A 12,687-nucleotide genomic window follows, 5' to 3' on the forward strand; every position below is an offset into this window, starting at 1 on the left:
TTTCCAATTCCCCAGCGGCCGTGTGCCGTGCTGCACCTTGGCCAGGCATTGCAGAATTGTGTTAGGTGGGCTGTCTCTACCTATTGAAGTAAGAAAATTGAGATGCTTTTGTAGGCTCAGTAAATATCAAGGGAGGTTGAAGGTGGCTGATTGCTCAGCCATGCAAATTTGCACTGGGTGTTTTCTCACAGCTAACGTTACGGGCCGCCTCCCTCACTGTTTACGAGAACGAGGCATTTAAAAGCATTCTCTGGTAGTTTTTTCCCCCCCATGCCTCTCAGCTCCACGGATGTAAATATAGAACAAGGTGACTTTTGCTTTTCTACTATCTTCACCAGGAAGGCGTAATGGAATTCAGTTGCTGAATGTAAACTGAAATGGGTGACTGCAGTGCTGCCTCTAATTAGAACTGTTGTAGGCTTGAAGAGCAGTGCATCAGATCGTGTGCAGGTATGGATAGGTGGATTGACGCATGTCAGTGATGTGCTTGGGTACTTGAGTACTCGGTTAACTGTTATGTATTCTGTTTCAGCGCAGTTAGATGGAGAAAATATATAGACTGACAGTGAATCTAAATAAAACAGCGCTTTGATGTTTTAACAGGAGAAATGAGATAGTTTAGAACGTATATGTGAGTAGGTATATTACACTTTGCCACTCCGAAGCACGAGTGCCTGAATGTGAGCCTTGTTACGTGACTGTTGTGATTGAGAAGGCTTTTATCACTAATTATCTAACACTCCTCTAGCCTGTTTAACATTTTGGCACATTGATGAATAAGAAGAAGGGCGCCTTTAGCTGCCTCGCCGCAGGATGCATATTGGATTATATGTTGCTGGGGATGTGTCTCTGGCTTCAGGCAATGAGGAGAGTCTGTCCCTGACAGTCAGGGGACCACATGGGCATGGCGTAAGGACCGGGAGGGCGAAAGGAAATGGTCTTTTTCAAAACCTCCAGTGTGCTTGATTCCGTGAAGGATGGCTGTTAATCTAGATCCTCAGCTGAGCCAAAAACATGGCCAGACACGAGAGGCAGAATCTGAAGCATGGCCCTGCATGAGTCAGTCAGAGATGTTTGTGCTGGCCAGACGTGCCACTGAACCATGTATAAGGATGGCTACCAACCAGCCTGTGGTTAGAGTTGAATATCCCACAATCTAGAGGGAGCTCTTCTATGGCCCAGTCAGTCCCGGTGCTCTGCAGAGCGAAAAAGCGTAAGAGACAATGATTTATTCAGCATCCCTAACTGTGTTGCGAGATCATGTGCTCTCACAATGATTTCGTGAGTGCACTCATTGCTAGGGCACTGCAGGTTGGGCAGTGTCTTGTCAGGGGAAACCACTTTAGAGGCAATACAGGCATCCACCGCTGGCATGGAGGCTAGGCCACCACAGAAGAGAGCATTGACCCTGCTCTGCTCATTCTGGGCCTATACCGACCAGACTGAATGGTGGCTGTAAACTCAGCAATAAAATCCTGATACACAGGCAGAGGGAGAATTTCTTCTCTGTGGCTTTGCGTTTGAAAAAGGCGCCAGTTCTTGGCATCTGGGCCAGCAGGGTGTCCAGCAGAAGCTTAGCCAAGACAACCTTCACAGCATTGTACACCTGTTTTGCTGGCATTGCCCTAGATGACTGCCCACCCTCGCTGGAGTCCCACAATGGAGAGGCAGATCGAGGCTCTGAAGTAATCTGGGTGTCTCTGACTGAGCCCTCAGTCTGTGCAGAATCAAGCGGGAAAAGCTGTGTTTGAAGCCACCATGGTGGGAATGTCAAACTCCTCTGCCACAGCAGGCAATGTGTGCTCTGTGGGCTCCTGTGGGGCTTCAGGTCTGCCCTGGCTGGCCATTCGGCCACTTAAGACCCTTAACATTGACTTAATTTGTGCAACGTTCAAGGAGAATGTGTCCATCCAGCCAAACTCTGTCTTCCGTGGCTTGGTATGACCCAGCCATGGGTTTGCTTTTCTTCTGCAGCAACTCCAGCTTGTTCGTTTTTTTAACGTCCTTGCTCTCAACAAGGGTGGGCACCACTGCACCATTTTCAGCCTCCAGCCCTGCTAGTCTCTCCTGCCACTAAGCCAGTGGTATAAGGGTGCGGTTCTTGGAAGGGTCACCAGCACTGGAAAAGTAGTAGCCTGTTAGCTCTGTTGTGTAAGCGACCACTCCAGCTAACGTATTATCCAGAGACACAACGTGCTTGCGAGTTCCATTTCCAAGTGAGTCTTGGTGGAAAGGATTTCTACCCCAGGAAAGCTCCTTCCAGCAATATAAACTGTAGCTGCTGGGCTCTCACCCAGCTCAAGCACAGCACTAGGTGGCTTAAGTAGGGCAGGCTGGTTGATAAACTTCAGAGGTGACACTGAGCACTGCTCAAGGAGTGGCTTAGATGATGGTGCCTCACTTCCAAAATTCCAGATGTCCGGTGAAGTTTTGAAGCTCTGATGAAGTTACCAGAGATAATTAATTACTCGGGTAGAGAAGTGAAATAAGAAGGAGGAAGACTGCAGGGAGACTAAAGTATATAAGCTTGACTACATCACATGCTGGTTTCATGAGTTGACTGTTTGGCATACTTTCTCGGACTGCAGCTGGCTCCGGCTCCAGCCCTATGCTAATTTCAAGTTATATTTTAGGTTTTCCGTATTTTTTTTCCTTCCCTGTGGTTACTGGATATCCATTCAGTTAACTCTTGCGGATACTCTAATGTCAATATTAGTAGTAATGCACATCCCTAGTACGTGTAATTGATGTATGCACTAAGGCTGTATAAGAGCTGATTCCAGAAATTTTGGAGTCAGTGGAGTCAATGAAGTCAATTCCAAGAGTTGATTTCTCACAGTTTTCTCAATTCTTGATTCCCAAAATCAGAACAGAGGTGTGGATATATAAAAAGTACAATATTCAGTACATAATACTACTACATAATACTACTACTATGCTTTTTGGCATGTGTGACAAGGAATCTTAATATAACTTAAGCTACCTCCTCGTTGTTCTTCAGTTCATTTCTTCACATTAATTATATGACCTATTTGACCTCAGCAAGGCAGTTTGAGAGCTAACCCAGTGAAACTAACAAAGCTGCTTTCAATTACATTTGAATTATTTAGCTGATGCTATATGACTATTAAGATTAAGATTAAGTGATACTGTTTTTGATCCCACAACCGGGGAAATTCCATCTCCGCATTTAACCCATCCATGCAAGTGAAACACCACACACACACTAGGGGGCAGTGAGCACACTTGCCCGGAGCGGTGGGCAGCCCTATCCACGGCGCCCGGGGAGCAATTGGGGGTTAGGTGTCTTGCTCAAGGACACCTCAGTCATGGACTGTCGGCACTGGGGATTGAACCGGCAACCTTCCGGTCACAGGGCCAGATCCCTAACCTCCAGCCCACGACTGCCCCTATATTGTATATTTTACTGACGCACCCAGTCTGTTGTGCGTGTTGTAGAGGAGTAAGTTAGCTTTGGAACAGACTCTCATTTTCCAAATGCCTGGATGCGTGAAATCAGAGTAGACACTTTTAGGATTGACCCTGAGCCCAAGGCCATACAGTGTCACATACAGTGATATTGATGTGTGCAATACTGGTTTCTCAAGAGTTACAATATGCAGATGAGCTTCCTAATAGGTTTTGGAATATTTGTCTGAACCTGACGGGAACCAAGTGCTCACATCACTTTCAGATGTCCTTCCTCCCACATACATGTTGGGCTTCGGCCCGGTACAGATTTCATGTTCAGGTTTTCACAGCCCATCTCCCAAGTTTAGCAGCTTTTACCTGTATTTTCCTCTGCTGTAGTTTTAAGATAAGATAAGATAAGATAAGATAATCCTTTATTAGTCCCACAGCGGGGAAATTCACAAATTAAAACAGTTTAAAAAAAATTAAAATAAAAAAAATGTATTACATTAAAACAGTTTTTCATCTGGCATGCTGGAAATAATACACAGGAAAGTACAGTACGTAGTATGTTCTATGTAAAAAATAAATAAATAAATAGAAAAGTGTGACACTGAGCGGTAATTCGCTGGTTCACTTGAGTTCTATGCTTTTAGTCAGATCTGGTTTAGGCTCAAAACTTGTTGATGGGGGTCTGGTAGGGTCAGGTTTGCACTTAAAATTTAATGATGCTGTGTTCATGAATTGGGGTTCAGACTCAAAACTAGATGCCATGCCAATTTATGCCAATTTATTTATTTTTAATATTTTTAAAATTTTTACCCAATTTTCTCCCCAATTTAGTCGTTTCCAATTCCACCCGCTACAAAGGGCTCCCCCAATCACACGATGCTACCAACGCTAGGAGGGTGTAGGCAGCACAGGCTTCCTCCAAGACCTGTAAAACCAGCCACCACTTCTTTTCAAACTGCCGCTAACGCAACGTTACAGGACAGCTGAACGCGCTCGGAGGAAAGTGACAACTGCACTGACTAGCATTGCGTAAAGTGATGGGATGAGAAGGGGGGGGGCGTCCTACCCACCCAGAGAGAGCCAATCATGCTCTCTTGGACTCCTGGCTATGGACGGCTGTAGCATCACCAGGGATCGAACTCGTGATCTCCTGATGATAGGGCCAATGATTAGACCATTGCACCACTCGGGAGCCCCTTATGTCAAGTTTTAACCACATCGCATTATTGATTCAGTATGTTTTAATATATTCCAAGGCTCACCTCAATCGCAATATGTACCTATATAATTGCAATACTAGTATTGTAAGGCCATTTCATGTAGCCCCAGCAAGTATACAGGGCAGGCCAGTTTTATGCCATCGAGAGCTTGCTGTTGATTGCTAGCCTCCATCAGCATGTGTTAGATGGAGAGGGCTGATAAAGTTGTGCCGTGAGCAGCAATTACCAGGCCTCTCCTCCCCCTGCTGTGATCCGTAGGCTTTAGCCCAGCTGTTCCACACTCACCTGCTACACACAGCCCTGTAAAAATCAATATGGCCAAACAGACCACTGAGACAGAACGTTTTAACATTGCATGTACAATTTCCAGTACACACGTGGGCTTCTTTTCCCTTGTGCAAAGTAAAAGCGTGGGTGATTTTGTTTTCCAGAGTAACTGTTTTATACTCCACACTATGCATGGACATTGTAGGGTTTTTATTTTTATACCATGCTTGATCATCATCTTTTGAAGAGCTGCAGTTTTCAGCCTCCAGCACTACAAACAAGGTCCTTTGTTACCGTCCTGTACACAAAATTGGAAGTAGCTATTTCATGGTCCTGGTATTCTAACCACTGCTATATTTTCTTTTTTATGGCTACAAATGTGGTAAGCCTGGTTGACCTCTTAAAAGGTCACGCTGGCCAAAATGGAAAATGCATTGCTCTACATCTCGAAACATGCACTTCAGGCAATAGAGTGAGAACTTCAAGGTTAAAGATTAAACACCATTTTGATGATGTATCTTCAAAGTTGGACGAACTTGGAGAGCAGGAAAGGGAACACCACAACTGCATTTATAGCTTCTACATCCGTGGCTACACTGGCAATCACCGTGGGGAGGATTCTCAGTGGCCATATGATGTATAATAGCATGCTGAGTATTGTAGTGAAACTACATTACATGAAAACACAAAAAAGGATAGAAAATTGTGAAATTCTATCAAACCAATGAAGCTGATACATTGCAGTGTAGTACATAACATGACAGATAACCAAGTGGTAGTTTTTGCCTAGGATGGCCTTAAAACAGCAATATTTCAATTCCTCACTCCTGTGACTACAAAACTTTTTATTAGCTCCATTGTAGCACTGAATAATTCATAGCAAGTTACTGAGTCACAGGTCTTTAGACTAACAGCTGAATAACATCTTTGCAGTTTAATAAACAAAACAGTTGCGCAGAAAAATCAATTTCAGGACTCAGCTGGTCTGGTGCTCAAGAGAAAGCAGAAACTAAAAACACCAGTGCTGTATAAAAAGGTCTTTGTTCTCCTTCCTTTGCCTCTGCAGCACAGGGTCAAAACCTGGTGACGGGAAACGTCTCAGTGATTGAGGGTGAGACGGCAACCATCAGCTGCCGAGTGAAGAACAACGACGACTCGGTCATCCAGCTCCTCAACCCCAATAGACAGACCATCTACTTCAGAGACGTCAGGCGTAAGAACTGCTTCCTCCACTTACTCTCACATTATGCACAAGGCCAGATCTCGAGAACGTACGCAAGTGCCTGCTGAATAAACAGAATCAAATGGAAATCTCTTTAAAACCTTGTTTTAGCGACCCTCCATTTTAATATCTTTGGAGCAGCCGCTATTTATGTGCACAGAAAAGCTAGTTCACTATGTACATCTAATGTATCTACACTCAGTGGCCTTTTCATCAGAAACACCTACTACACAGATGCACTTGGTAGGCTTACAGTTATTGATCTGTTGCTGCACAATTCATCAGCCTCCCTTTAACCCATCCATTAATGGGAAGACAGCATCATAGGACCACTATAGGACCACCCCTGATGCACTGGTGCCTTAGTTTTTAATCACAGCAGTGTCACTATTGATTTAAAATGTCAGTAAACGCACCATCTACAGCAAGTCACATATGGAAGGAAAGCATGTGTGTATCATAATCTGTTTTATTTTTAAATAAGCAGTCGATTTTCCTTAATCAGTCCTGATATGTTGTCTGGCTTCTGAACGTTCCATAGGGAAGGGAAGTTGTCTGGTTGTCCCCTGCTGTTTGCATTTGAAACATAGTTTAACAGTGAAATAGAAGTGCTGGACATTACAGGTTATGTAATAAAATTTAGAGTAATTGAGCATGTTCCTAAAATAGTCTACACAATCTGTGGTGCAGATGACGTCACTAAAATTACCACATGAATTAGTGTTGCGCTATATTAATTACACTCTAAATAATAGTTAACTTTTTTGTGGCTTGTGGAAGCAAAAGTTGAGGTTCTCCTCTGTTCCTTCTTCTCAAAAGCTTATTCAGAATCAGCACCTAAAGTCAAACAAACCAAACAATATTCAGTCAATTTTACCAATGAAAACAGAGTAATGTTAACATTCTGATTCGCCCTGTTGGCTTTTTGGAACAAGTGACCATTGACCAACCAATAATAAGGTCAACAGTCAACTGGCAGCAGACAGGTTTTACTGAAACATGTAGAGAAAGGACTATTACACTGAAGGTTTTGTTGATATTCAATAACAGAAAAAAGTTATTTCCAGTAACCTCAGACAGAGGCATTGCACTCAGCTGGTCTCAAGAACAGTTTCCACTTTAGTCCACCTTACCCTTAGACCGAGACAAGTCACGATTATGCCAAGACTGAGACTGGACTTGAGTACTTCAACCCTAAAGGCAGGTATTAAGTGGTCAATAAGTGTTTAAAGACCCAGTAATACTGCTTTGTCTGATACTCCTACCAGCACAACACACTAACATATGATTACCATGTCAGTGTCACCGCTGTGTTGAGAGTAGCCCACCACATACAGAATATCTGGTTAATAGTGGTCCCTTTACATCGATGGATGGCGTTAAACGGGCTGTTTAACTGTAGCTACAGTCAGAATCTCTAATATGCAAAACTTTAGGTGTCCCTGATCGATTTTTCTTGATTTTTTAAGTGAAAAGACGTTACCATCATCTACAGAGAGCACACTTCTGCACATGTTACTGTGTATTTACAGAATTCAAAATATTGGAAAAAATCACAAAATGTGGTCTCTGCAGACGTTTACTTGGTTTATTCTCTCTCAGTAGGTTAATCTCAGCAAATAAACAGAATCTGTGCACTAAAATTGGCAGTGAAATGCTATATATTGGTTTTGTCTTTACTTATCTGAGGTCTACATACATATGAGATGTTTCCGATAAAATGTCCAGTGGGTGTAGATACAAGACAGGTGTAACTACTAAAATATCAACTGTGTGTTTTTTCTACACGCCGTCATCCCTCGCTCATCCTTGCGGGCTTCATCAGTCACCTTCTGGTTAAGCCGAGCTTTGGTTTGAAGGCTTCTTATTATTGAAAAGTGCAGCAAGGCATGGCATTGTTGACAAGGTCCTTCTAACAACTGAGTGACAGTGTGTAATTGTGTTGGTCTGATTAGAGCACTCCGAACAGTCCATTTATATTCTAGCCTTGAGATTGTTTAGATCCTCTGCTGGCGTGCTGCATGCAAAGCATATAATCATGCCTTCTCTGCCTAATAAGGGCCTTGATGAGCTGCTAAGTGATGGTCTGACCGGTAATCAGCGTCTACTTTAGCCCGTAAGAGGGAACCTCCTGCAATTGTGTTCCCACTCCTCCAGCGCCCTCCACTTACTCTCTCTATTTCAGCATCACAGGAATGAAAGTGAAAGTTTTCCAGCCATTCCAAATGACATTCCTTGCAGATGCCCTCTATAGGCACTGAGAAGGCTATAAAGTCCTTCATGTATGTTGGGTTCGAATGCCGAGGGCAAGTTTAGCTTTGTTGTGAAAACAGAATATTTATGAAAATGACCTGCTCTTGTGGTGTGTCCTTTAGTTGGGCTTGCTCATTGATATTAAGATAAAAAACGGAATATGTATTTATATTAATTATGCATTACCATATGCCATACCGCATTTTTTTTTTTTTGCTGTTGTTGTTGTTTTTTTCAACTGGTTTGTTTCTGTTTGACCCTTTTTTCTCCCCTGAGATATTCTACTTCACAAAGAAGAGAAAAGGGAAAAAGGCAGTTGTTTTCACACACTCATTTGTTGAAGAGGAAGTGAGCTAAGTTTTTTTTTCCAGCGCGAAGCACATTATTGGGGATTATAATGCTGCTCCTGCACATTCCTTTGCTCATATGGAAGCAAAACAGCCGATTCTTTTAAAAGGTCAGGCTACATTTTTATCATGTCTTCACTTAAAATCTAATAGATGTGTCTTAGTGCAACGTAATTTCTAGTAGCTGTATTTCGCTTCCAATTATACCTGACAAGATCCCATCCAGAGAGAGAGAGAGAGAGAGAGAGAGAGAGAGAGAGAGAGACCGAGCGACGGGACTCTAGCCACTAGCTCTGACATTAGGCCTGTGGATGTGGCTTTGCTCAGTCTTCAGTCTCTTTAGTGCTGTAATGTATTATTCCGTCTAATGTTTACTGGGCTGCTAACGCTCTGTTAGTACGGCCTCCTCAACAATTCATGGATTTAACCCTTCAGTGTGGATGGAGAGGGTTTTAAAGAGCGGTAAGCTTCAAATAACGACTACCTTAAAGCGTCAAATCCATATGACGTGTGGCGGAAAAGATGATCAAAGTATGAGGTGACATATGACAGCTCACTGTATTAACTCCTTATTAATCAAATGATGCATAACACTGGTAATAAAGCACTTCAGTGTAGTCACTGGGCAAGGCTCATGTCCACTTAATGTCCACTTTGGCCATAGTAAAATGGATCAGCATGTGGAACTGGAGCTTTTGGTATGCCACTGTGATCTCTATCACTATATAAAAGGAACATGATACTGCCTTTATTGTTGAATTCAGAGCTGAGTTCAGATCACTAAGCATCTATTACTGATTTGATGTATCAGGTGACTCAAATATGAAGCATATTCTTATTTATGTGTTGCTTGCTCAGAATGATGGTTTATTTAGGACAAAATGAAAATGTACAGTTTTTCAGCTTTTGTTAGATACTTGTGTTCATACACTATCGTTAAACTTTGAAAATGCTGTTTGAAAAAAATTGGTTTGTCACACCTCTTTCCAACGTGGCTGAGACTACAGCCAATGCTGCCACTCCGGACTACATTTCCCAGAACCCCTGACTGCAACAAATGACCCAGACCAACCCGTTCCACTGTTCCTCATCACCAGACCCTGTATATACACCAGTCTACATCTCTCATTTGTGAAGTTATTGTCACTCTCGTGGGGGGACTGAGCTACCCACGGGGGGTACTCTCATGGGGGTACTGAGCTACTTACTGCTATCTGTGTAAGACCCCTGTACACGACCTCGATTCTACTCTCGCCCCTTTGATCTGTTTTGGTTATCTGGTTTTCGACTCTCTGCTTTTGTTTACCGGCTGTGACTTTGGATTTCCCCTTTGCTATTAAAGTCTTGAACTCAAGCCTCGGCTGCGAGCATCTGTCTCCGTCTGCCGCTGTTACATGGTTGCAGACTATTAAATATAAAATGATTCTAATATGTTAATCCTGTTCAGCTTCACACGTTAAGAAATGATTACCAGTTCAGAAAGCTGTGAAAATGAAGAAAGTTAGATGTTAACTGATGATGAACAGAGCTGCAGAAGGTTCTAAAATGACTGAAAAAGCTGTATAACTGAGGATTATGTGATAATAAAGTCAACATCTAGAGCATCATATTTAAAAAAACGGAGCTCAAAATGTTACAGATGACTTGACAAAAGAATCGATGCAAACAGGCAATTACAGTTTATTAGTAATCTCTTAAGCTGTTGTTCATCGAATGTTTGAAATATTCAATAAAACATCTTAATATACCTTTTGGTGAATTGTAAAATTTGTACTGTGTAAGTTTAGTATTGTACATAAATGATAACAATGTTAATAACATACTAACATAATAGTATTATGTTAATAACGATGTTAATAACATGATAAATCATTTACACTGTTAAAATAAAAAGCTCCGGTTCCCCTTAGAAACTTAATTAACTATGTAAAAAGAAATTAACTATGCAAAATATTATAGTGAATTGCAATTAATTATTTAACACCCCCAGTTGTTTGACAACCCTTGTGTAAACCAACACAGATTGCCGATAAAGCAAATGAGTCCACCGTTTTAATTATAAATCCAGAAGGTACAGAGTAGACTAAAAGGTAAAATGAGCTGTTTTGTGGCCTCGGCATAAAAAAAACGAAGGCGAATACAAATATGAACGTGCGTGCTATTTCTGCGTGATGCTTAGCTTCTTTACTCCAACTGGGAAAAAATCCTTTTGTGTTCTTCCGTGTAACACCTCTCCTTTGTTATTTCGCTTGGTGTGTGATTGTGAAAGCGGATGAGGGAGAAGTATTGCGCATAGCAAGCCAACTGGGACACAGAAGCATTCAAATCCACTTACTGTCAGCCACTTACAGAGTGTTTTGCCTCCAAATCTCTAATGCACTCTAATGATCCTCGATAATATATTTATTTGTCACTGGGGCTGCGTTTCTTTCAGGCCTTCCCATCTTTCTTCAGCGCTAGCTTGTACTGGACGTGCTGGATTAATGCAGTGAGCTTGTCCCTGTAGTAGTTTTCTCCCACTTTTTGGGGCGCTGAACGAGAAAGCTCAGGTAGCACATGTCAGCGAATGAAACGAGCTCACGTCGACAGCTATTCAATTCCAGACGTAGCCAGAGCAGTCCTTTCATCCCACGCTGGCTCCTCAAAAAACAAGTAGGCCTCATCATTATTCTTTGGAGCAAGACATTTTTCCACAGACTCTTCAAATTAGGAGCTGGGATTAAGAGCAAGTTCTTAATGTAAGCTCTCAGAACTTGTGATCAAGATTCTCAATTAGGGCTCTGATGCAGACTTTCAGAGTTTCTGCATGTCAGAAATACTCTGCGCCTCCTCAGGGCTGTCAGACAGAGGAGCGTTCACTCATTCTGCATAATATGCCATGCTTTAACCCTTTAATGCTGAGGCTTGAAGTGGTTATTTCTGCCTTGTACATCTGCACTACGTAAGATTTTTTTGGTCTACTCAGTAATGTAACACGCTAAAACATGGTATGCATGTACTGCTGTGAGTCACCCTGTAAATCATGGAATAATCATGTAAATGTAGAGTGTTTTGGACCATGTCATATGTCCAAGTATTAATGTCACATGCACAGGCTCAAAAAGAAGGGCTGGCTCAATGTTTAGGTCTCGAATGCCAAATGGATATGACAACAATAATAGATATTTCACGTACATCCTCAGAAGACATGTCCATCTCATTTTGAGGTGTTTGGGGTCCAAAATACAACAGCCATTAAAAATGTTCATCCACACATTGTGTGCAGTTATATATTAACACCAGAGAGGTCTCTAAAACGTATGTAGTGTAGTTTTAATCTATGTGGAATCAGTGTTCGATCTAACCTAGAGCCTAACAGCGTTCTCTCCAGGCCACAGCTCGGCAGAGATTAGCATTTCCCCTTTACTAACACTCACGAAAGCCTCGCTTATTAGATAACAAGGTGAATCAAGTGTGCGTAATGAAGAATTATACAGAGCCGTGGCCCAGAAGGAACCCAGTTCGACACCCCTGGTTTACCCCTTTAATATGTGATGAAAACATGTGACGGAAAAGACACGTTACAGGGATGGTAACCCCTGTAATTTATTCTCCTTTAATGGCATCCTTTCCTTTATTTTGGTATTTAAGGAATAATAATGATCTAACAAAGGTGAATAGATTATTATTTTTTGCACTAGGAAATTCTGCACAAATCAGTTGCTTTTGTTACTCGGATGAAAAGCGTAGATGACGAGGCTTTAGTGGTCTATATTGTGTAACGAATGTGTGCTCCTAAATAAGTAATAAAGACAGTTCTGTGATTTACATACACTATAGTTCCAAAAGTGTTCGCTCATCTGCCTTCATTTGCATATGAAGTTGAGTCAGATCCCATGTGTAGTTATGCTGGGTAAAATGATTAGCACCAAAATATCCAATAAGTTCTATATACAACAAGTTCTGTTGGTGGTTG

The 12,687-nt window shown here is 42.1% G+C and overlaps 1 protein-coding gene across 3 annotated transcripts in view; it reads left to right on the forward strand.

Annotated features, from left to right (window-relative positions):
• The window catches only part of cadm1b (cell adhesion molecule 1b), a 252,626-nt gene that overhangs the window by 177,738 nt on the left and 62,201 nt on the right, over window positions 1-12,687 (forward strand). For all 3 annotated transcript variants that reach the window (XM_017711068.2, XM_017711070.2, XM_017711069.2), the window contains one exon: window positions 5,977-6,123. In XM_017711068.2, coding sequence (XP_017566557.1) covers window positions 5,977-6,123 — 147 coding nt within the window. The remainder of the gene's footprint in view (window positions 1-5,976; window positions 6,124-12,687) is intronic.

Source organism: Pygocentrus nattereri, chromosome 17 (genome assembly GCF_015220715.1).
Source record: "Pygocentrus nattereri isolate fPygNat1 chromosome 17, fPygNat1.pri, whole genome shotgun sequence".
Classification (NCBI taxonomy): Eukaryota; Metazoa; Chordata; class Actinopteri; order Characiformes; family Serrasalmidae; genus Pygocentrus; species Pygocentrus nattereri.